General features: G+C 45.3%; 1 protein-coding gene across 3 annotated transcripts in view; it reads right to left on the bottom strand.

The window, feature by feature from the left end:
• LOC138487944 (calcium/calmodulin-dependent protein kinase kinase 1-like) overlaps positions 1-24,597 on the bottom strand; it is a 1,547,719-nt gene that overhangs the window by 762,774 nt on the left and 760,348 nt on the right. For all 3 annotated transcript variants that reach the window (XM_069614593.1, XM_069614594.1, XM_069614595.1), the window contains 2 exons: positions 22,636-22,687; positions 11,036-11,169 (listed from right to left, as the gene is read on the bottom strand). In XM_069614593.1, the coding sequence (XP_069470694.1) occupies positions 11,036-11,169; positions 22,636-22,687 (186 nt within the window). The remainder of the gene's footprint in view (positions 1-11,035; positions 11,170-22,635; positions 22,688-24,597) is intronic.

Here is a 24,597-nt window from a genome sequence, read left to right as displayed (position 1 = left end):
CAGCCATATATATGAAAGCATGCATGTTTATACAAATGATGTTTCAATATTTTGTGAGGAGAAGATGACAGATACACAGACAGATGCACATGATAAGTTATAATAGACTGAATTGCATTTATTGAGAGGTCTACATATATTAAAGTGTCATAATCAGTAAGAACTACAAAAAGAGCATTCGCTTTCTAAATGTAACTTTTAAATGGTCAATTTAGATGAACTCTAGTTGATCCTTGGATGTGTTTATCCAGGGCTCAGCTCTCACAACTAAGGATGTAGAGGTCAGCTTGTGTAAAATAGACCTCCCTATTAATCAGTGACTAACCCAGTAACAGAGATAAATGGGCACAGATGGGTGTACTCATATGAAAATGCTTTGTTTTAGAATATCAAGAAAAATACAGCAAAATGTGAACCACATATTACAATGAACTCAAATTAGTCCTGTAACTTTTATGAGCACAATGTTAGAGTTCAGGATGCATTGCCAGCTAGTAATGGCTAATTCAGCAGAACAGATGTACACATATAACCCTGATCCTTGATATATCAGAGCAATATGAACTTGTCCATTATGTGTCTGTTTCATGAAAAGCCCTGTATTAAATGAAGCCGTTATTCCTAGCATATCTGTTCACTACATATTTTCCATTAATTTTAAATTTCTAACAAGACATTAATGTGCAGCATTGAAACGAAGTGCATTTCAAATGGAAAAAATAATAAAGTGATGGAAAAAATAATAAAAAAAAAATAAAAATAAGGAAACACTATAGGCGCTAACATTTGAAGCCTTTGTTGGATTAAAAAACTAAGACTAGATGTGAATCCAGCAAAGAGTCTGGCTTCATATATACACAAAGAATATATTAATATGTATACATTATAAATACATTCACATATTTCAACAACTATGTTATGTAGGCAACTACAGAAATCTGAACAATGTCTCTGAATTCAGAATTGTATTGTGATTCTGAATATATAGACCTCAGCAATGGCAATGTTCCACACAAGAAATGGCAAGGGAATGGTGTATTTCAGTCCAAATTATTAATTCCTACGGGGAGGGCTAACTAATAGTTAAATACATCACCTTTCGTGGTGTATGTAAAGGGAACCTATCATATGCTCTGTCCAATATGTAGTTGCTGTGTCACATGATGTTGGATGGGTGGAGTTTGTAGAACTTTGAAAGTTAAACACATAGGAAGTTGGGACTTTTTTGAGAAAGCAGCAGAGCAAGAGATCCTGTCCAACAGGCGAACAGGTGATTGGGGTGAAACCTGGATATAGCTGATGGAAATCCTCCCTAAGAAGGCCTTTTCCAGAGGGGGTTCAATACAGAAGCCTTCCGCAAGACAGAACCAGATTGCCAGAGGGGGATTTGGGAAAGCAAAGCACAGACAGAAAAGAAGAGCTTACCTGGCTGAGTTGCACAGAGGGTTTGATGTCCCTACCTGGATTATGCCTTTAGACAACATACCAAAAGTGAGTATAATAAACACTAGTGCATTTAGAAAATGTCCCAAGAATTAGTTAAATCCCAGATAGCAATTGAAAGTATTTTGTGGTAACCCTGTTTGCATGCAATGGTACTAAATAGGGACTAGGCCTCTAATTGTGGAAGTATATTGAAAATAGAATGCCCTTGTATATATTATTGTGCAGGGCATCTTCATTTTGGACAATAGCCAAGTATTAATTAATTCCCTGCATTTACATAGGATCAAAATATATCTGGGTTTTCTTAGAATGGTGTTACATATGACTCACCGATTTTTGAGTTATTAATAGACTTCTTGACTTGTGAAAAACAATGGACGTAAAAGAAAAATCCTGAATGGAGTTTTCTACCCTTTCAAGCGGAATAGGAAGAAGGTTATTTCATTCCCGTCATTCCCAGATAATGTCAATTTAAATAACCAGTGTCATCCCTTAAGCAGACACCTAATGCCAAGTAAAGTGAATTTGCTGCTTCAGTTTCTGCTTCAATTTTATGATATCATGCTTGTGGAGAACTCTATCCAAACACCTTCACAGAAAAGATGCCCATTTTATCTTCAGAAAACATCGGGAAACCTAGCTATTTAACTAATATCCAGTTCCAACCAACTACACACTGATTATCGGCAACCTTGACCCAATGAATCAATGACTCAAAGAATTACAAGAACCCATGTGCAACTCTCAAAAGAGACCACTTGGAGAATTGACTTTTTGGGCCAGACTTCATGAAACCCAAATGGAATAGAAAATACACTACCACAAACAGCCACTGACCACCGTAAACTATTCTCCGATTGATGCCAATTACCTCACTCCCAAATTGTGCTTTAAGCGTCCCCTCTCTTGTCTACCCACTCTTGCTGCTGACTAACTCACTCCACCCTGAAACCTCCTACCACCTTATATGGTTCTATATGAAAAGACCTCACTATTAAGGTCTCATGAGAAAAAGATCGGTTTTTATTGTCCGTTTTTCTTTTGATCATAGATCCCAAGACGTTAATAATGAGGTCTTTCCACACAGAATACCCTTTTTAAATTTCTGGGGGTTTCACCCCCTTTGCTCCCTCTTCGCCCCCCCACTGACCACTTTCCCACATTATTACCTCGCACCACCCACCCCACCCCACCCAAGACTCCCCTAATCCAAAAACACATACATGCACACACGCCCCCACACACTTACCTGTTCTCCTCATCCTGGCCTTCTCAGTCCTGCTGAGCCTGTCAACCTCTGCGCGCACTCAGGTGTGGCAGGGGCATGACAGTGCGATTTATAAACACCACTGCATGCGGTCATGGAGCGGTCTTTCCAAATTAATGTTTTTATAACGGGAACTTTAGAAAAAGGTCTTTTCACCTAGAACGCCTTACATTTCACACACACGTCCCACATGGCAACCTCAGGCCCATCTGTAACCCCTCAAAACTAATTGGGCTACTAAGAAGCTTTCCTCTTTAGCTGTACCACACCCTCCCTTCATTGGATAACCTGCACAGAGAGTGCTGTAATCTATCACATTTTAGGCTCACCCCTCCAGATAAACATATTCCCATGTGTGGACACAAAAACATGGAACCAGAGCAGCACTCAAGTACTTCCAACCTGCATTTATCAACACTACAGGTTTATCATCTGCCGCTTCCTCTATCTCAATAACAGCCCTCACCGCCGACTTTTCTTACAGCACCAAACATAGCAAGGGTGCTTTATATGACCACTTTACATTAAATTACATTTCATAGTCCTAGGTGATCCCACCAGTTCCTGGCTCACGGCTTCAAGGCTTTAGCAGCCCATCTGTCAAAGAACAGTGCTGTATCTTTCAAATTTTGTCTTTATCATGTTGTGCCCCATATGATATTGCTGCTACATAGACTTAGACAGGAGCCTTCAACTTCTATGAAGCTCTTAAGGATATCTTGTACAGTGGCCATGTTAAGTGTTTTTTGTATATTGATTACACCGCGGGTAACTTGCTCAATCATCAGACACATCGTGGGCAGGTGCGACTTGTGCAAATATGGCACCCGACAACTTGTCCAGATGCTAGTACCCTTATTTCCATTATTTTGGGAAATAAAGTTGTGCTCTAATAACTACTAAGCAGAAGATCCGTGTGGATGCGACCAACAACATGTATCTGTGTTTACAATGCCCAATACCTCCCATCTTGCTCTGCTAACCTGGTACTTCAAGCCACCTGCTGTTAAAGAACGGTTTGTCACACCTAAATCCAGAAATCTGGAAAATAAATATATATATATTATATATATAGATCGATATATATAGCTCAATCTCTTAACAGCATTATTTTGGATGCAGAAAATGTACTGCTAAAAAGATTTCTTTTTAGCAATTCGTTTTGATGTCACACACCACTAATGCAAGAGGCACACATTGATAAGTTAGTACTTTTGAAAAATAAAAAAACTAATGATTTAGTTCCGGTTTCATCATACGAGTACCATCTTAATACATTGGATTTTAGGGAGTTTAGGGACAGAAAAATATGTGCGAGATACAGATAGTCATTGGAAATAAGAAAAATATGATTTGGCCTCATAAAACTACATTAAACACAAATTAACAGGGGACACACAATCAAGGGGGCAATTCACTGCCATTTGAGGAGCTGCAATAGCAGATGGAATCATTGTTCAACCCATGAGTGGACCATTGCAATTTGGAAAAGGAACAAGTTAATTACCTGTAACTGTTGTTCTCCAGCATGGGTCTGGCATGGATTCACATGCTCATGAATATTCCCTGTCGTCAGGCTGGGAATCCTCGGTAAAGAAAAAACCAGTATCAGTTTCGTTTCTGATCTGTCTTTCGTAGTAGTAACCAATCGCTGATCTCTGCGTCATACTGACCACAGCCAATGACTGCCCTCTACCTAAGCCCCGCCTCTGGCAGCCATCTTCAGATTTGGTAGCACGTGAAGTGGCAGTATGACCAAGTGAAGAGCTGCAGAGGGGTAGGCGGGAGGGTTCGCATGTGAATCCATGCCAGACCCATGCTCGAGAACAACAGTTACAGGTAAGTAACTTGTTCCTTCTCCAGCATGGGGTCTGGCATGGATTCACATGCTCATGAATAAAGAATACATAGCAGTACACACATGCACAACCACGGGAGGTGGCAAAGGCTCAACATTAAACATTACATCAAACTCAACATTAAGTAAATCTTACCTCCTCGCCAGGCTCACCTTAGGCGAACAGGTTGCGCAGCACTGCTTGGCCGACCCTGGACTCCTCCCTGGAATCCCGATCGACGCAGTAGAATTTCGTGAAGGTGTGTGTCGACCTCCACGTAGCAGCCCTGCAGATGTCCAGCAAGGGAACGCCGTGGTAGCTGCGATCGCTCTGGTGGAATGGGCTCTCGGACGGCCAGGCAGCGGTCGGTTTGCCAACCGATGACAGTACATGATACAGCCGGAGAGCCATCTGGAAATGGAAGCCTTCGAGAGAGCCTTCCCCTGATTGACAGGTCCAAAATTCACAAAGAGTTGTGACGTCTTCCGAAAACACTTTGTGCGGTCCACGTAGAACTTCAGCGCTCTAACCACATCCAGCGAGTGCAAAGTCCTTTCAACCGGCGACAAAGGCGACGGGAAGAAAACAGGCAACACCAAGGGTTCGTTGAGGTGGAAGTCCGACGGCACCTTGGGCATGAAGGAGGGGTGCGTCCTGAGCACTACCCTCGTGTCGTGAAAAGTCAAGTACGGGGCCTTGCAGGAAAGGGCCTGGGTCTCTCCCACCCGTTGTGCGGAGGTGATGGCCACAAGAAACGCTGTTTTCCACGACAAGAACTTCAGCGGAGCCGAGTGCAGAGGCTCGAACGGAGGTCCCATGAGCTTGGTCAGCACCACGTTGAGCTCCCATGCCGGGGCCGGAGCCTTCACCGGCGGGAACGATCTGAACAGTCCCTTCATGAACTCTTTCACCAGACGATGAGACCACAAAGACGCCCGCCCCGTGGTTCTGGTGTATCGGGAGATCGCAGCAAGATGAATCTTGATGGACGCGTGCGCCAGTCCAGCCTTGGCCAGCGTCAGTAGGTACAGCAGTACTTGGGGAGCCGTAATCCGTAGAGGGTTAATCTTCTGTGCGTGGCACCAGACAGAGAATCTCTTCCATTTGTGTCCGTAGCACTTAAGAGTTGAGGACGCCCTGGCCTTTGCAAGAACCTCTCTGCAGTCGGCCGGTATGTTGTATCCTCAAAACTCTAACGCTGCAGGAGCCAGGCCTGCAAGTTCAGCGACTTCAGGTCGTGATGGAGGATGGCGCCTCCGTCCCTGGAGAGAAGATCCGCGTTCCCTGGCAGCTTGATTGACAGGGACGCTGACAAGTCCAGAAGGAGCGGGAACCATATCTGCCTCGGCCACGCAGGTGCGACGAGGATCATCCTGCACCGTGACCTCTTGAGCTGGTTGATGAGCCGGATCAGCAATGGCAATGGAGGGAACGCGTATAGAAACAGGACCTCCCAGGGGAACGAGAAAGCATCGCCCATGCTCCACGGCTGGGGAAACCTGCTGGCGAACCTCCGGCACTTGGAGTTCGTCGCCGTCGCGAACAGATCGATCTGGGGTGTGCCCCACCGTAGGAAGAGGCGGTCCACTAGATCCTGTCGTAGTTTCCACTCGTGGCACGAGCGCAGCTCCCTGCTGAGTGAGTCGGCGATGGTGTTTTTTATCCCTGCCAGATGAAACCGCACCAGAAACATCCCTTGGGCGACGGCCCAATGCCACAGATCCTGCGCCTCCCTGGACAGGGCTGGGGACCTGGTTCCGCCCTGTTTCCTGATGTAGAACATGGTGGTGGTGTTGTCGGTGAAGATCCTCACCACCTTGCCCTTGAGGGACGGAAGGAAGGACCTGAGGGCCCAAAACACTGCACGGAGCTCCAAGACGTTGATATGGAGGGACTTCTCCGTCGGGAGCCAAAGGCCTCTCGCGTGCAGATTTTCGGTGTGCGCTCCCCACCCTTCCAGGGAGGCATCCGTGGTCACTGTCTCCTGATGGCCGGGGGTCTGGAAGTCCATGCCCGCCGTCAGATGCGCGCGGGTGCCCCACCACCGGATCGCTCGTTGGAAACTCTTGTCGAGTGTGATCCTCTCCTCGAAGCTGCCCGTCGTCTGGATCCAGCGCGTGTCCAGGAACTCCTGCAACGGGCGCATCCGGAGCCTACACAGGGGGATGAGGTAAATGCAAGAAGACATCATTCCGAGGAGGGACTTGATGGACCTCACTCTAGCCGCGTCCGCAACCAATATCCGCTGCACCTTGCCCAAAATGGCCCTCGTCCTTTCCTCCGACGGATAGGCCAGAAGCGACACTGTGTCGAGCTTCGCTCCCAGAAACAGTGCGTCTTGCGCGGGCACCAGGTGGGACTTGGCGTAGTTTATGGAGAATCCCAGGTCCGTGAGAAGTTGGACGGTCCTTGCCGTGTGCTCCACGGCGAGCTCCTTCGTCTTCGCTCGGATGAGCCAGTCGTCCAGGTAGGGGTAGATTGGGATCCCCTCTCGGTGCAGCTGCGCCGCCACCGGTGCGAGGCACTTGGGGAACACCCTGGGTGCCGACCTCAGTCCGAAGGGAAGGGCTCTGAACTGATAGTGACGCTCTAAGACCACGAACCTGAGAAACTTTCGGTGTCCCTTTAGGATGGGAATATGGAAGTAGGCATCCTCCAAATCCAACGACGACAGGAAATCGCCCTACTCCAGCTGACCCAGGACGTGTTGGAGGGTGACCATCCGGAACTTCTGTGCCTTGATGAATTTGTTCAGTCGTCGTAGGTCCAGGATGGGACGCCATCCTCCCGTCTTCTTCTTCACGAGGAAGTATCTTGAGTAAACTTCGGAGCCCCGAAGCCTCTTTGGGACGAGTTCGATGGCGCCCTTCCTGAGCATCGCCTTTACCTCCAAGAGAAGTTGAGGGATGTGATGTTCTTTCCTGGCCACAGGGGGGACGCGCGGGCACCTCTTTAGAAACTTGAGCGCGTGACCCTGGGCTAGGGCGTCCAGCACCCAACGGTCGGTGGAGATGGACTCCCACACGCTGACGAAGCTCGCCAGCCGGCCTCCCACCGGGGTGCTTCGGTGGGGGCCCGACCCCACGGCCAGTTCAGTCCTGCTTCGACGAGGCTTTGCCGCCTTGACCTCCTTCGCGACGACGGCGGGGACCGCTGACTTGCCTCGTCCCCTGCAAGCTTCCTGCGACGACGAACGGGCCGCTTGACGGTAGGTGGAAAATTTGCCGCCGGAACCTTTGGAGGCACCCTGTTTGCCTCCGCCGCTCCGAAAGGGCGGCCGCCGTTGCTGGAAAACCCCGAGAGCCCGGGCCGTCTCCGTGTTTGCCTTGATGGCTTGAAGGGAGTCGTCCACTGTTTTCCCAAACAGGTTGTTTCCGTCGAAGGGCATGTCCAATACTCTGGTCTGCACGTCCTGATGGAAGTCAGTAGCCTTGAGCCATCCACGCCGCCTAAGGCACACGCCGTTGCCCAACTGGCGAAATCCAGTGTCAGCGATGTCCGTCGCAATCATAATGGCGTGGTCCGACGCCACCTCTCCTTCCTGCAAGATCTCTAGGGCATCCGCCCTCTTGTCGTCGGGTAGGAAGTCCAGCTGGGGGGCCAGTTTGTACCACAACTCCCTGTCGTAGCGGGCTACGATAGCCAAGGCGTTGGCCGCCTTAATCGTCGTTGCTGCAGACGAGACGACCCTGTGTCCCATCGTATCCAATTTCTTTCCCTCGCCGTCCGGCGGGGAGGTCGACGTAGAGGCCGCGCCCCCCCGCTTTCTTCCTGGCTGCCGCGGAGACGACCGAGTCCGGGGTCGGCTGTGCCCGAAGGCACAAGGAGGCCGCGTCCAGGACCCGGTACTTCTTCTCGTACCGATCCCTTCTAGCCGGCGTCGTGGATGGGTTCTTGAGGTGGGCGAGGCCCTCATCCCAAATATCATCCAGTAGAGGTACGGAGAGGACCGTCTTCCTCTTGGCCTCGCGCCGTTGATAAAGGAAACCTTCCTTCTTCTTCTCTTCCGGGCAGAGCTGGAAAAGCTCGGATGCCCTGGCGATCATGGAGTGAAACGATCCAATCTCGTCGGGCGGGGAAGCCCGGGTGGGAGGTGACGACGGCAGATCCTCATCGTAAACCTCGTCGTCCGTACCCGTCGCGGCCGTGTCAGTCCCCGTATCATCCCCACGAGTCGTGGACAGGGAGGAGGGCTGAACAGGGCGCGATGGCTGAAAAGGAGGTGGAGGATGAATCCTTCTTCTCTTAGGGTGAGGGCTCCCAGAAGGGCCTGGCTCCGGGTCCCCTGTCGGGAGCGGTTCCTCCGCTGGTGGTAACGGCAGTCTCGTCCTTATCTCCGAACATAAGGACTGTATAGCCAACAAAATGGCCGCCGAGTTGTCTTGCGGCACTGGTTGAGGGGATTCCGACGGGCGGTCAGGGGCCCCGTCGGGACCCTCGACGTTATCGTCATCTCCCACATTGGGGTCCCTCCCGACGGGCTGGTCTTCTTCCACGCCAGCGCCGTGGCTTAAGACTTCGATCATCTCTTCCTCAGAGGTGGAGGCCGAATCCACGATGACCTCCTGCCCCCCCTTTTTCTTCTCCGTCGGAAGTTTCACGGGAGTCCTGTCGATGGGCATAAAAGAGGACTCCCTCCGTGGTGGCAGGAAGACTCTGAGCCCCGAGGTTGCCACCACTGGTGTAGCCTCCACAGGCTGAGCCTGGGCCGCCGCGACTGTCTCGATAGAGGCCTTGGCCGGATGGATTAAGGCTTTCACCACCTTAGGTGCGCTCACCGCCTTCTCCTTGGGGGGAGGGTCACTGCCTCGCTCTCCCTCCGATGGGGCCTTCGAGCTCGACCGGGGCCTCTCCAGGAGCTTCGCCGGGTGCTCGGCCTTCCTCTTACCCGAACCAGAGCGTTGGCTCGTGGTTGATGGTGCCGGGGAGGATGCGCCCTGCCTGGCGCCCGTAGAGCCCGACTGTTCGGCGCTCCCGGTGCCAGCGGACTTGCAGTGTTTGGCCTTGTGTTAGACCCCCGTCGCCGGGGCGTCCTCAAAGGTCTTAGAAGACCGCTCGGATTTCTTCTTCTTCTTCTCGCCTGACGGGCTCTTCCCTTCCAGCCAGTTGGCGAGACGTTGATGGCGGTCCTTCATGGTCCGCTCCGACATATTGCCGCAAAACGCACAGTCCTTCTCCACGTGCGTCTTGTCCTCATGTAGGCAGTACAGACAAAAGGAGTGTTCGTCCTCCTTAAAGACATTCTGAAGCTGGCATCCAGCGCAGACCCTTAACAGCTTTCCGGGCGTCGAGTTTCCCTTCTCCTGGGCCATGTCCGAGATGGGCCTGAGAAACTTCTGGAGTCCTCCAAAAGCGTGGCTCGACGAAATCTTCACCCTTGAGGGGCGTAGACGAATCCGACACGGGTCCCCGATGATCGGATGAAGAAACGGTGGAGCTTGAGGCTCTTTTGACCGACAATTTGAAGTTTTTGAGAAAAAAACGTGAAAAAATAGCACTAACGCTCGAGAGCAATAGCACGAGGATCCCAACACTTGAACGTGCGGTAAAAATCTGAAGATGGCTGCCAGAGGCGGGGCTTAGGTAGAGGGCAGTCATTGGCTGTGGTCAGTATGACGCAGAGATCAGTGATTGGTTACTACTACGAAAGACAGATCAGAAACGAAACTGATACTGGCTTTTTCTTTACCGAGGATTCCCAGCCTGACGACGGGGAATATTCATGAGCATGTGAATCCATGCCAGACCCCATGCTGGAGAAATAAAATAAATCCGGACATCCTTCAGTGTAGCCCTATTACCAATGTGATATGGTGAGGCCAGAATCGGAGGATGGATTAGCAAGCATTTCAAGGATTATGCAGGCCTGTTCCTACTAGGTCAGCAGGAGGGCACCTCTCTGCCTGTTGCTCTCATGGAAAGGATGGTAGAGCTTGAAATAGTGCCGGCAATTTGGCTGTTGTGAGGAAAACACTGACGATTTAAGGTTGGAGATCCAAACCTAAACCAGGTGTTGCCAATCAGTGTCAGGCCAGATGTTTCGTACTTTGACTCCCAAGATCCCTCGCAATCAACTATGCTGGCTAGGGCTGTTGGAAATTGTAGTCCAAAACATCTGGAGAGCCGAACGTTTCAGATCCCTGCCCTAAACCATAACTTTCCAACACCAACACTCTCACCTATCTTTTCGTTGCTCCCCTTTCTTATCGTCCTTCAGGGACAGTGGAAAGAGACCACCTCAGTGCTGAACCTCATGCATCTCAAAAGGTAATCAAACTATTATTGTTACTAATAATAGTAACAATAAAAAGGATGCTCAAAACATCAATATATACACACCTGCTGAATTATGACCATAACTGGCCCGTAGAAACTGTTTAACACACCGCTTTGAAGGGGGAAGGTGTATCGTCAGCAGTTGTGTTTCTGAAAAATGTACATTTGCTTCAATAGAAACCAAAATGCATCTGAATCAAATACACACCTCGATCAGTCGGACAATGTTAATATGGTCCAGCTTCTTTAATATGGCTATTTCCTGATAAATCCGTTCCAGTGGGGCCATGGGTTTTGGCTGCTCCCCAGAAGCAGCCTTCGCTCCCCTGGGTGGAGGTCGACCTGCAATAAACACAAAAGTGGTGTTTTACCAAGCTGAAAGAGTGTCAACAAAGCGAACAACAACATCCACCTGACAATGGGGCACGGAGCCAGCACCTATACCCATAGGATAACCATGTCACTCTGGAACGGAACCAGTAGAGGCCCGCCTGCTTCCCATATATTCACAGTGTCTTGGCGGCCATAGTAGCCATCTTCTATTGAGCTTTCTGCTACTATATCCATGGCAAGGGCAGTGCAGCACTATTCAGTACACCAGCCATAGAAAGAGCCAATGCTGACCTATGCATTATTCATTTTTTAGATCTTTGTAAAGTTATATATTGCAATCAAATAACCGCTTCAAAGTGTGTAGAAGATGGGAGGGAAATATGCAACAGTCACAGAAAGACCCAGGGCTTCAATCCAGATGTTGATTAGTCGTTGGACGGAAAAGGGCCAGGACAAAGAGACAAGAGAAGGAGGAAAGGGGGCAAAGGTACCAGTTTACCACAATATCCATGAAATATATTTAATTGAAATGTCCATGTGCTTTTGAGAACGTATGTCCCTGCTTTATTTAAAGTCTGCATGCAGCATAAGGGACATGCCCACATGAGATCTACAACACATTTTAAGCTTTACTGTCATACCTATGCTGATCACAGGTCCATATCATACAACACTTAAGCATAAGAAACGTTCCACTCACTGCACATTTGTGGTGATAGCTATTAGGCAGCAGAATATTTCAAAAGGATAGAGATTGTTGAGGGCAGGGTTGTTAAAATGCACGAAATAGCTTTGGGAAATCAACAAAAGAACATGGTACACTTAGGTATGCAGGAGAATGAACATCTGCACAAGTCTTATAGTAGTAGTAAAGTTATATGTTATGCGCAAGCTTATTGGCCTAACAAAAACAGTTTCAAGACGCTAACTTACCAATCATATGATTATCATGCGATTTCTGGGGGCAGTATGCTGCAATATATCACAGAAAACCACTCATACCCTAAGTGCCTGTTCCTAATTGAAAAGAAAAAGGGTTGCTGAAATGTTTTGCACCGTCATTTGCATACTTTTATGGATTACGGGGTGTAAGGACGGGGACCCAGTCAGCACAGGAAACACCAACAGCCAGCAGAGGAAGGGTTAACAAACCAGAAAGGGGGCGGGACCCTGGAAGTCTGTTTGCTGGTTGGGTCCTTTTCTTTTAGTGGGGGGAAATTGTTAACGACGTGTGGGTGTTTTGTTTTTTCCCTCAGGGGGTGTGTGAAAATGGAGAGGAACCGCTAACTGTAAACAAGTAACTTGCATACAAGGCAGAGCTGGAAGGAACATACATGTTCCCCTACCCTAAGAATCCTGCTAGTAAATTCCAATTGGGACTTCACTTTAAGACTAAATTTGTGGCGTTAAGCCCCCGTTCCATGGGCTGGAGTGGGAGTTAATGGCCCGGCTGATCAAGTTATTGGCCTGAGTGAAGCGAGGGCAGATAACAAAGGCTCTGGGCCATTAGCCCCTGTTCCAGCCCTTGGAAACAGGGACATAAGGCCATTAGCACCCCGGGTTGCTAAAGCAGTGTACACCTGGACGCCACGTGCATCCCATTGAACAAGGAAAAATAGTTATCCAAGATGGCTGCCATGGAAAGGGAAGCTGGGCTCCGTACAGAGCCCCTCTTCCCTTTACATGGCGGCCTGCGGGAGCAAAGAAGGAGACGTGGCAGCTGGGAGTACTGCCACCACAGAAATAAGGTAAGTGGGGGATGGGAATTGATGAAAAAAAACAGGAAAGAAGATGGGGAGGGGGAGATGGTGGTGGGGGAACCGGCCGTTAGTTAAGATGGAACGCAGGCTTTCACTGGCAGTTCAAGCCTGCGTTCCTAGCCATCTGACGGACTGGCTCCCCCAGCCAGGGTGCTAATGTCTGATATTTTTCAAGGAATACAAACATTTATATTTGAATCTGTATCTCGAAAAATATTTGTTGGCTGAAAACAATCAATATTGCAAGAGATGGTTACCCCACATGCATTAACACATACACATGACTTTCACATATAAAGAGCCTTCAGCTACAACATGCTTACTTGTTTTGCTAATCCGCATATCATATGTCCTAATCCAATTACAAGGCCCTGATGAAGCTCCTCAAGAGGAGTGAAACACTTAATGGCCTAAGACAGACCCCCCCATTTTAGATTGTATATTAATTTGAGATGGTTTTGAATCACTTATGAACCTAATGAAATTAATCAAAAATCTTCTTTTGCATAAAAAATAAAATGTATTCGATATTCTGCTCACAATTACATTTAAAGCCATTACTGAGGCAATAAGCCCCGAGGCTGTGGGCCGACCCTGTAGGTAAGGGGCTGCCGGCCAAGTTAATGGCCCGAGTGCAGCGAGGGTCCATTAACGAGGGCGGCAGTGCAGTTACCAAAAGGGTCCGCCCGACGCAGAGGGGCATATTGCCATTAGCACCCATATAGTTTGACACGGGTGCTGATGTATTTTATTTAAAAAAAAAAAAAGAAACGTACCTTCTCGGCGTACCCGACCAGGCCACAGAGTGCTACTCCAAGTCACAGTCTGTTTTCATTGTTGATGACTGTAACATCATCAACATGAAAAAGGACTGTGGAACAACAACACTGCGGGGTCTGGTGCCACGCAGTAAAGGTCGTTTTTGTTTGGTGGGGTGAAGGAAACAAGACACCATTAGAACCTGTGTAGAAAACTAAATCGGTGCTAGGGGGAGCGGGATAGGGAAGCGGCCGACACTTAATGAAAGTGGTTGAAATGGGGGCTTACCTTTGTGAATATAGCCTGCGTTCTGTGCATTTTCATTGGCTCTGGGCGCCTCCCAGGGTGCTAATGTGAGCTACGTTTGAAACTATTACCCAGGAAATCTATGTAGGTGAAGGCACATAAACAATTCCAGCAACTCTTCTTCAATTAACAACAAAGACTGCCTTTATTGTGTAAGAAGAACAAATAAATGAATGGCACAGTATTGGCTATTTGGCCACATGTATTTAAAATAAAACAAAATATTATTAAATAAATTCTATATTTAGGGATATGTTATGTTACAAGGCAATTATACTGCATCAAATCACTGACGTAGGAGTCGCAGAGTGCCTGCGTTGACTGCAGATTGGCGTATTGTGCCCCCAGGGGAGGCCTCCCGACCGTAGACTGCAGGAGAATCGGAGTAAGGAGAAGATAAGAGGACGGACATGCAGATGACATGGCACTGTCTAAGGGATGGAGTGATGTAGAAGAGGAAACGGAACATTCTCTGATAGCTTGGTGCAAGTGGATCCATAAAGGTGGACCATAGACCAGTATTGCAATAAAGTGGGTACAGTCTAGGCATGTCTAGCATCATCCGGATTGTCTATGTGGAGCATTTCAGAGCAGCAATCGGTGGTTAATAACACATGGCGATTGGCAGCGTGATGGGCTTGACGTGTGCTCCATCTGCCCAGTTAATTGGTGGTGGCTTTTTAACAGAGGATTACCTTTTACATTTTCTACAGCACACACTCTGAAATAATAATTCACAACTGCTTATCCAGGAGGCCCGATGTGGCTCAGTCTAGAATAGACTGTTTGAAAGGGAGTGTAGTTGGAGAACAAAATGGCAGGACAGGCTGCATCCTAGGTTATGTTTCAAGCATGGCAGTAAGAAAGAGGGGGAAACAGTATGATACTCTGATAATAGATCATCTAAGAATGCAGTCACTGGTCATCACAGGGCCCCTATGTTTGGGGCTGCGTGTGCTACATGACTGTACCACAAAAGATGTGCAATGTATATTTACTCAAGTGAAATCAACAGCAAATTAATCAGCATGCCTTCTAGGTGAAGATGATAGCCTTTAAATAGCACTTGCTTGCTAGAAGGATTTCTCTGCATTTCTGTACCCTACAGCCATTAAGAAAAAGGGAAGAGTATAGATGGGTGCCAAACTGAACCTCCTTTTGAACCATGAACATGAGCTTGAGACATACAGACAAGTAAGCAGCGATGAGTCCCCACCCAATAGAAAAGAAGCCTGAGGAGATCATTGAGAAGCTTAAAAAGAGTTTAGAACCTGAGTTAGGTGTAGAGTGACCTGAAAGTATTGAACCTGAGAAGAACTGAGGATTGTGAAAGACCGTGAGAAGCAATCTAGAGACTGGCAACAGTGAGTAAGGAGTGAAGAGGTAAACGACTAACAGACTAGGTAATACTGACAGTTCGGCCAGCAACCTAGCTACAAAAATGTGTCATAAAATAATAAAGAACTGTCCTGGAATGTGGATGGGTCAAGAGCTAGTTCACAGACTCAGAATGGGTCAGATTTGTCCAAAAAGAGATCTGAATTCTGTGGGCCCTGTGTGTAGCCATATACCCCCGAATTAATGGTTTCAACACTTCAGTAATTTATATAAAATAGGGCAGGGCGAGACCCATGGAACATCTCAGAGTGATAGTATTGAACATTTTGTCGCAGACTATCTGCCAATTTTATTCACTGAGGTGGAGCAGGCCATTTTAGGTTTGGGAAGTGAGGAGGCGCCAGGCCAGCAATAGAGTTCCTATCGATCTGCTCAAGGATGAGATCATTATTTGGGCCCCACTGCTGACTGTTTATGTATTTATTTATTGCATTTGTTGATAGCGCCCAAGACCCGGAGTTATCAAGGCGCTAGAGGTTACACAGTAATCAGTACATTAAAGACACATTGTACAAGCATTGTATCATACGATAGTTATCGAGCAAACATAAGATAGTACAGGGAGAGCACTTGTAGTCAATCATACTTGTTGAACAGAAATGTATTGATGTTGCACTGTGTTTGACTGTCACCAGGTCTAGGTGTGTTCCACAATGCTGGGCGGGAGGCAATCATTTTACCCTTATTCAAGAAGGAAGATAAGAAGCACTCACGGAATTATAGGCATCTCTCTTCTGGATTCCGTAGGCTTGGTCAATGTCAAAGTTTTGCTGACACACCTCCAGCTTTCGGGATCTGAGGGGGGTCAGATACATCAATTCCAAGCCGGGTTTCAGACAGGGATAAGCACTGCAGATCATTGCTTTAGGCTAAGTGTGATGCTAGCTAAGTATGTTTCTGTACAGCACGCCAAAATATGTGCAATATTTGTAGATCTGCATACGGCATGTGATTGCATTTATCGTAACAAGTTGTGGTCCATTTTGAAGAACAAGGGTGTTGCAGGATATCTCCTGGCTAAAATCCAGTCTCTTTACACCAATAATAGGGCCTCAATGAGGTGGGGGATGGGAGAGGAGACAACAAAAACCTTTTAGGTGGAGGGGGTCAAGGGTGCGTGCTGGGCCACCTCTTATTTTGTTTATATATTAATGTAATCATTGAGGATCTGTTAGCCTTTAGTCTCAACACCCCACAACTAGGGAAAGATAGGCTCTCTGTGTTATTTTACGCCGATGATGCAGTGTTATTATCAACTATGCCTATGGACCTGAGACACAACCTGCAATCTTTTGTTGGGAAACACAAGGAACTTTCTATGGTACTCAATTCTGAGAAAACCAAAGTGATGGCATTCAGCCAGAAACCCAGTAAGAAAATGTAACTGAATATTGAAATTGAAGGGTGTGTCCTGGAGCAGGTGAGGTCATACGATTACTTGGGATCAGGTTTTCAGAAGATCTTACCTGGTCAGCCCAAGACATATAACTAACTGGATAGGCCTTCCAATTAATTATATACTGTAATAAATCCACAGAAATGTGAGCATTCTGAACATTGGAAATGTTTAAGTCATCATGTCCATCCACAGGAAAAGACGAGAGGGATGAAACAGAATCAATGGCAATCAATAATAAGCCAATTACGTATAATTCTCTTGCAGAAATCATTATCATTCACACTAAAGAATGTGCTTGCCCAAATGGAACTATGAAATCTGGTTGATTATCAATAAAGCAATCATACTTCCTATGAGAAGGGGGACCATGATCAACTGATTTTTTTAAAACATCCAGAAGCGCATGATACTGAGGCAAGGCTTTGCAGGCATTAGCAAGTATTAAATGCTCCAAGCCATTCCTTTAAGAAGCCTATGCCTTCACCTCAGTCAACCTCTGAAGGTGATTACCCAGCATCAGACAAACAGCTGGATTCACTAGAAAAAGATGTTATGACTAATTGAGAGGTCAGTTTTATATAAGAGCTGTGCCTCTCTCTCCAAGGATCTCATAAATCAAGGTGAAAAATGGAAGACACGACCAAAACAGAGATAAATTCTTCATGTGTTTCCCCAACAGGATTTCCAATAGCTTTGCTTACTTATTGACCATTCCAGAGGCCAAAATCACTCCAGCCATTGCAATGACGATGTACACATGGGTACATAAGATAATCATACATCTAGGTTAGACTATTTCTTAAAACGCCTTTGTGGAAATAAATAACTTTCAGACTTCATACCCTGCTGACTATCTCTTCCACACTCTTGAAGCTTAAAATAAGCCTGTAAGGCCAACTCAATTAGTCCTTGAAAGTTGGAGGGCACACCCTCACACCAATTCATCCATAATCTCCTCCTTGAGTCATCTGTCAATCAAGATATGTTGTGTTCTTTCTAACAACTTGGACTCAGTGGCCAGATGTATGAACCAAGTGATCTATTAATGGATAGCTGTTGTTATTATGCTGCAAGTTTCTTCTGAGGATGATGCTAGACCCATACAATAAAACAGGTTGCAAGACAATATAAAAAAACATTGTAATAATACAAAACAGGATAAACCACCACGAGCATAGCTCAGGACATACCTGAAACATTTAAGTTACCGCTCATAACCCTAACCTTAGACTGGACAAAAGAAACTTGTGTGGCAAAAAAGAAATTATTCAAAAACACATTAACTTCTTTGCCCTGTATTAAAAGGACTAAGATTTTTAAAGGATTCTTTCTCGGGCCACTACGTGAAACTTAAAACATACATTTCCACTCTTAACATTGTGGACGTCTGCTTTGAAACTACTCTCCTAGTTGGCACATCCTGTAACCCATCCACACAACAGGCGAAAACCATGGTTGTGAAAACCTTTACGAATATAGATGCACTGGCATCACCTTTTCTGTTTTAGTCCAGGTTGGGGCTAATTGATAAACCAAGAGAAATGGGATACCCGCTGAAAATGGTTCTCGGTGCGGGCCTAGGAGGAAGCAAAAGCTAAAAACGCAGGGCTATAGATGTAAGAGTTACGGAGGTAACAACATCAAGAATCAGTTGGTGGCACAAATGGTATCAACAACGCAGGAGTGAAGCAGTTTCCATGCTCCTCCATCTTGCCATCAGTCGCTTATATACTGTATACTGCCCATGGAAGAGGGCAAACACAACATACTGGACATGCTAGAAAGGGACAGGTGCAATGAATGCATAAAACTGGACTGAACGGAACAGAACAGTGTAACCATGCAGAAGTTGGCAAACATCTACCAGATAAAAAAACACATCAATTTTTCATTACCAAAGCTATGCAAGTATCATCAAGCAACCAGGCACGAGCGCCACAAGGCGTCACAAAAGCCATACAGTGTCTCCAAGTGCCATGTTGATCTGGAAGCTGAATGACGTCATGCGTGATATGACGATGCATGCCATGCTTCCTGTCCTGACTAAGCCTGGGAAAACGTGTTCATGTAAACTGTGGATCACCAGAATGTCTAACGATTTGCCAAATTGAACGTTTGCAAACTTCCTTTAATGATTTGCACAAGTTTGGCCTCACAGGTTATAAAAGGCATGCAGAAGCAGGTGGTTGCACAGGTAGTTTGATCAAGAGGGAGAAGATGAAAACGGGACTTAATTGAGGGAGAGGGAGTGGAAGAGGAAGAACATTGAAATAAGACTGAATTGAGTGAAAGGTAGAAAAGTTTAATCAAGGTGGTTTGTTTTTTGTGAAAATCTTACTTTGTTGTAGGTGGAGATTACATTCATTGTCTGCAGTGAGTGTGATATATTTTTGTGGTTATTACTAGGAAGAAGAGAATCCCATTCACCACCTTGCACGGCATGCATGCATGTGATATTTTTTTTGTCAGTGACTGCTAGAGAGTAGAACATGCCACAATTGTTTGAAGACAGGAGGTTACCTTACATGGCACAATTGAGTGTCGATCACACAAGGCATATTGTTGTGAAAAGGGAGCAGAGGGGCTAGGCAAGTCCACCGAATCCCAAGTATGGGATTCAGCCCAGCTCACTAGTTCGATGAGGCAGAATTTCCAATGCATAGCATTATAATTTGTCCCCAAATGCACACATTCCATCCTAACATCTGTATCGATTTTAGGGCCATTTGGCATAATGTCAACCATGTTGTACACAACATTGTATTTAAATGTGGATGCTTCAGGAAGATCTTACCGCCTGGTAGCACCACCACCATTATATTTAATCTCATAATAACAACTGCATACTAGGATTGGAAAAAGTAACCTGGGTAGAGCAGATGTTTTATTCTTCATTACAATTTAGCACAAACATGTGATTTTGTGCTGCAATTTGTCCAGTGTTGATATTTCAATATGTTTGAAAGGGTAGTGTTCATATCTTGGTGCAACACCGTGCAATTCTTCAGTTTTACAGTGCGCAGTACTACTTTTGCAATTTAGAGTAGCGTTGTAGCTGATTTTCTATGGAGCATTTTGTAATGCAGAGACAGCCCATGGAATGAGAAGAAGAAAATGGGTCAGATATTGACCCAATGGACCATTAGGCCTGCAGTGCAACTGAAAGCGACGGAGCAGGTTTTGGGATGCCTTCATTCATGGAACCTTGCATACCTTGTCACTTCTTGCACACCTTTGACAAAAGACTGGCCAAGACGGCCAACAATTCCACATGACTCTGTACCAGGGGCTTTATTTCTTCTTTGTGGCTCTTAAGTCTTAAGACCATGCCCTCCTTTTCTTTGCTTTTCTATGTCTGATGCTTCAGGGAGACTAGTAGATAGTTGCACTTAGCTTCTACAGATCAAAGGAATCTTGCAGGTGAGAATGCTGGAAGAGTAAGCACCGGCTTCTAGTAACAAGAGATGACGCACCGGCCTGTGAAGCAATTATGAGACCTTCCTGGTAAAGTAGTCTAGCAACAGATTTAGGGCCACAGAAGCAGCACAGTTCAGCATTAACGTCCTTTGAAAATATGAGTTTTTGGCCAAACTATTGGTAGTAGCTGGCATGCTGCTATATTCGCCTCGTGGGAAAAATGCACAAATCTACCGCCAAGGCGAATCTCAGACAACAGAAATGCCACGTTCATCTCACTTCTAAATATTTTTTTAAGGCAGTGATATTCTACAATACCAATACTATTGATAACCACGCCACTGCGCCATTATTAAATGCTGGGAGTACTGAAAGTAGCGACAAACGAAATCTCCTGCTTACAAGGACTACCCACGTAATCAGCAGATAAAACTGTTTTGGCAAATTCGCTGCTCTTCATCTTTTTTTGAGGCATTTAGTATATATTCTTGCTGCTTTGGTGCACCTAAGCTATTTGTGGGTGAGTGAAGTACATTTTCAACCTCACTCATGACTGCAGCTCTTCTTCTGGCGAGTTCAGACCGGTTCCAATGGCTATCTGTGCTGGGGAACAATTCTGATTTGTGGGTACTACTACTAACCCCTACGGCTACCAGTACATGGCAACTTAGGATGCCAGGCTTGTTGTAGATTAACTTTTTCTCCTAGTGCACTATGCACCCTTCACATTTTTTACTGCAAGGTTGCCACATATGTCTACGTGGTAACCAATATAGCTATCTTGTTGCCTTTACCCGTCTTTTCGAGCCACCGGCTTTTTTTCCTCTTCCTCCTGTTTGATGGTAGGAATGTCCAAATATGGTCATCCCCTATCACAGGCTCTGAGCAGACCCCACAAAGGAGAAAAGGTGTGATTGGGAACTGGTATGGGATATTTCCCGGGTCTCAACACCCTTATCCACATCCAACTGCTGAATGATCTAACAAACAGAGTTTGTCTGACCATCAAGGAATAGATGGCCATCAAAATGTGGAATTATGCATGTCTTTTGGCTTGGTGGTTTGGGGTAATTACCCAGCCCAGCATGTTGTATATCTGAACAGATTTGGAGCCATTCATTACTTGAGCATTGAACTGGATCCAACCAACTGAGATCACCAGCAGAGATGACAGTGCTCTGTCTGAAGCCTTCATTGCCAAAGCCAACTCCCATAAGGTGAAGCTCTTCCTCTCTCAACCAGGCGAAGACTGTTAAGGATATTCCCTCCCTCGAATTGGCAGCGACAGCTGCTTCAACATCCTGCACATTTTCTTGATGTGCTTCTGAAGCTTGCCATCATGCTGATCTGCTCCAATCTAAAGAGGTCACTGGATTCTGGGAGTGGGCTGCGGCTATGCCTGGACATTAAGTGGCATTAACAGCTTTTTCCTTGTTTTGTGACACCTTTGTGAGACAGACTTCCTTATGGCTCTGCTGCTGCTCTTGGCAAATAGTCAGAATTAGCTGCTGGGCCTTTGTTTCTCCAGTGTTCCCTGCAGACACTGGCTGGGTCACTCTGAAGGCTCACCAATAGTTACCTCTGCTAGGCCCCTCCCTTGCTGTGGGTTTCTGGAAACAAGTTATCCTTGAAGCTACCTTGAAATCTTGCCATCATCTGTGACCGCGAGTCCACAAGCAGAGACCGGAACCAACCCCGGCTGGACCCAATCCGAACTCCAAAACCTACCTCTGCAGCCACAATCTATGGGCATCTTCCACAGCATTTATCAGTGTAAGCTGGCATCTGCCTGTTTTCTCCACCAGGCTTGTGGCCCTTCTCTGCAACCATCCCTCCTTAAGCCTTTGGTGGTGATAATCGGGCTTGGGAATCTTCTGTGAGATTCTTCCTTCTTCAACAGAGACCTGTAGGTACTTACTGACATATGGTGTAACCATAACCACAAACCATGCTATTGTCTTTGTCCAGTAATATTCTACAGGAAGAAGGTCTGTACTTTTCTAAGGTTCCTAAAAGTAACTCAAGGTAATTAGTTACCTGTAATTCTCAACTACTACTTGAATAGGGTTAGGGATGAAACCTTTAATACCTTTGCTGGAATTTTAACTTTGTGCTTTATGTTTTTAAGCCGTGTTGTGTTTTAACCACTTTGTTGTCTTCTACTTTAAACGGTTTAAACTACTGCTGTGTATTCGTTTTGTCTTGTCAACAGTACTGTTTAGCTTAAAGTACGTCTGGTCTCCTTTGGTTACCATTGCTGTTTTATTTGTATCTGTACTTTCCGTATAGCTGGTCTTTTAAGAACATTAATTGCTGCACAAACCCAACTCATTCATTTTGTTTTTCCATGTCATTTACATCATCTACACTTTTTCGAATTATATTAAAAATAAAAAATAAATTTGAACACTTTATAAGCATATCTGTGCCACTTACGAGGAAATCCGTACTGCTTCAATAACTTCTTCTTAGAAAGAACTTTCATTGCCTAAGACAAAGAAAAGACAGAGAGATCGCCATCAGTACAATCACACCTTTACATCAACTTTACCACGGTCCCTGCATCCGATTGATACTACGATGTTCTGTTTCTAGATGCAATGCTGTTGCTTTGGCAACATTGCACTAACATAAAGGAAAATAAAGTTGCTGCAATGTTTCCTCCAAAAAGGCTAGGCAAGCATGGATATTTGTCTAATATCCATGTACATACTTTTTTAAAATTAAGTTTAAGACAGGCAACATGGAAAATGTTTCTTTTATAGCAAAAAAGAATGTGTCCACTATCAGTGAATAAAAGTGTTGCCACAGATGCATTGACGATTGTTATCAGTGCCAAAAGACCTATGCACAGACATTATGCAATGGTGAAATGGTGCAGGACTTACAATTATGTCTTTACATCGGTGTAAACGTTTTTAAAATATGTTTTTAAATAAAAAGACTTTAAAAACAAATAGATTGGAAAAGGGGGAAGAGAATATAAAGAAAATGGGTTAGAGGGGTTGCCCCACATTTTCTAAAATAAATATGCATGTAAATGGTATGACACTGCAGTTTATAGAAAGCAACAATTGTGAAACTTGTTGACAACGAGGTTTATGTTTACATTATTAAGTGCATAACACCAACAAGTAATTTCACTAAAAATGTGACTATTCATTATAAAACATGAAATTTACATAATCACAGTACATTAAGAATACTAATCAACTTCACAATCATCAAAAACAAAACCCATTATTTACATTTCACCACCTTACAAAACCACCCACATGTACATCATTTTTTGGGGGTTTTCTGTGCTAGTATTATTTAATTAATCCTGACTCAAGCTATACCGAACTCCCCTAGAAATGTTAACATTTGAAAATTATATTCTGTGATGCTTCTCAATATTTTCTACTCAAAGTGCATTAATCCAAAATCCTAACTCGGCATTTCCAATTAAACACCACACAAAACCAATCACATTTACATTTTTTTATCTTTCTTACTGTAATCTTATTTTTCTGTCCAATCAAAGCGATGTGGAGCTCCCCAGAATTCGACTAGGTTATACTTATTTTCAAAGTTCTCCTTTGATTATTGTTTAACTTTTCACATACACATTATATTGTGGCCACATTATTTTGGATGTGATAGTACATTTTGATCTGTGCAAATATAAATAAGATCAAGACAGGGATTCAAAACAACGGTGTTCTTTTTGGCTATTGCTTTAATTTTAGAATAGCCTGGTTATCTTAACACAGAACACTACCTGAGCTACATTCTAAATCGAAGAAAACTGGTGCCATACAAATGTACCCATTTGACATTAATCATGTTTCCTTGACTTGGGATGCTCACAAATATACATATTAGCCACATTCCAAATTGTCATTTTGTGCTGTACTATGCTAAATCCTGCAATATGATTAACAGGCCACCTTACGTGCTTTTTGGAATTCACAATACTGCAGGGCAGGTATTGATCGTAGACCCAATACTGAGAAGATACACATTCATTGATGTTTTTTGTTTATACTTTGCATAATACTATGAATTGGATTCAAATGTTTAGCCTTTCTTTGTACATTACTTCATTTGGTGTAATCTAGAATACACGTAAAACATAATGCAAAAACGTACTTATACTTGTATGGAAAGGCGGTATTGTTTCAATCTCATATTAACTTTAGATCTGCTACACCCTCTTGCACGCCCTCTCTCTCTCTCTCTCTCTCTCTCTCTCTCTCTCTCTCTCTCTCTCCCTCTCTCTCTGTCATGGTCCTTCACGCATCGAGGTCCCTCAGATTTTTGGTTTCTGACATGGGGTTGCATGAAGTGTAGCGTGAGTACAGATGTGATAAAGTAGAAACAGTGCTAGCCCAGAAAACATCTATGCGCCTTCTA

Source organism: Ambystoma mexicanum, chromosome 9 (genome assembly GCF_040938575.1).
Source record: "Ambystoma mexicanum isolate Mex_15411 chromosome 9, UKY_AmexF1_1, whole genome shotgun sequence".
In the NCBI taxonomy this organism is placed as follows: Eukaryota; Metazoa; Chordata; class Amphibia; order Caudata; family Ambystomatidae; genus Ambystoma; species Ambystoma mexicanum.
The sequence above is the reverse complement of the archived record's forward strand: the minus strand, read 5'-3'. Positions and strand labels throughout refer to the sequence as shown.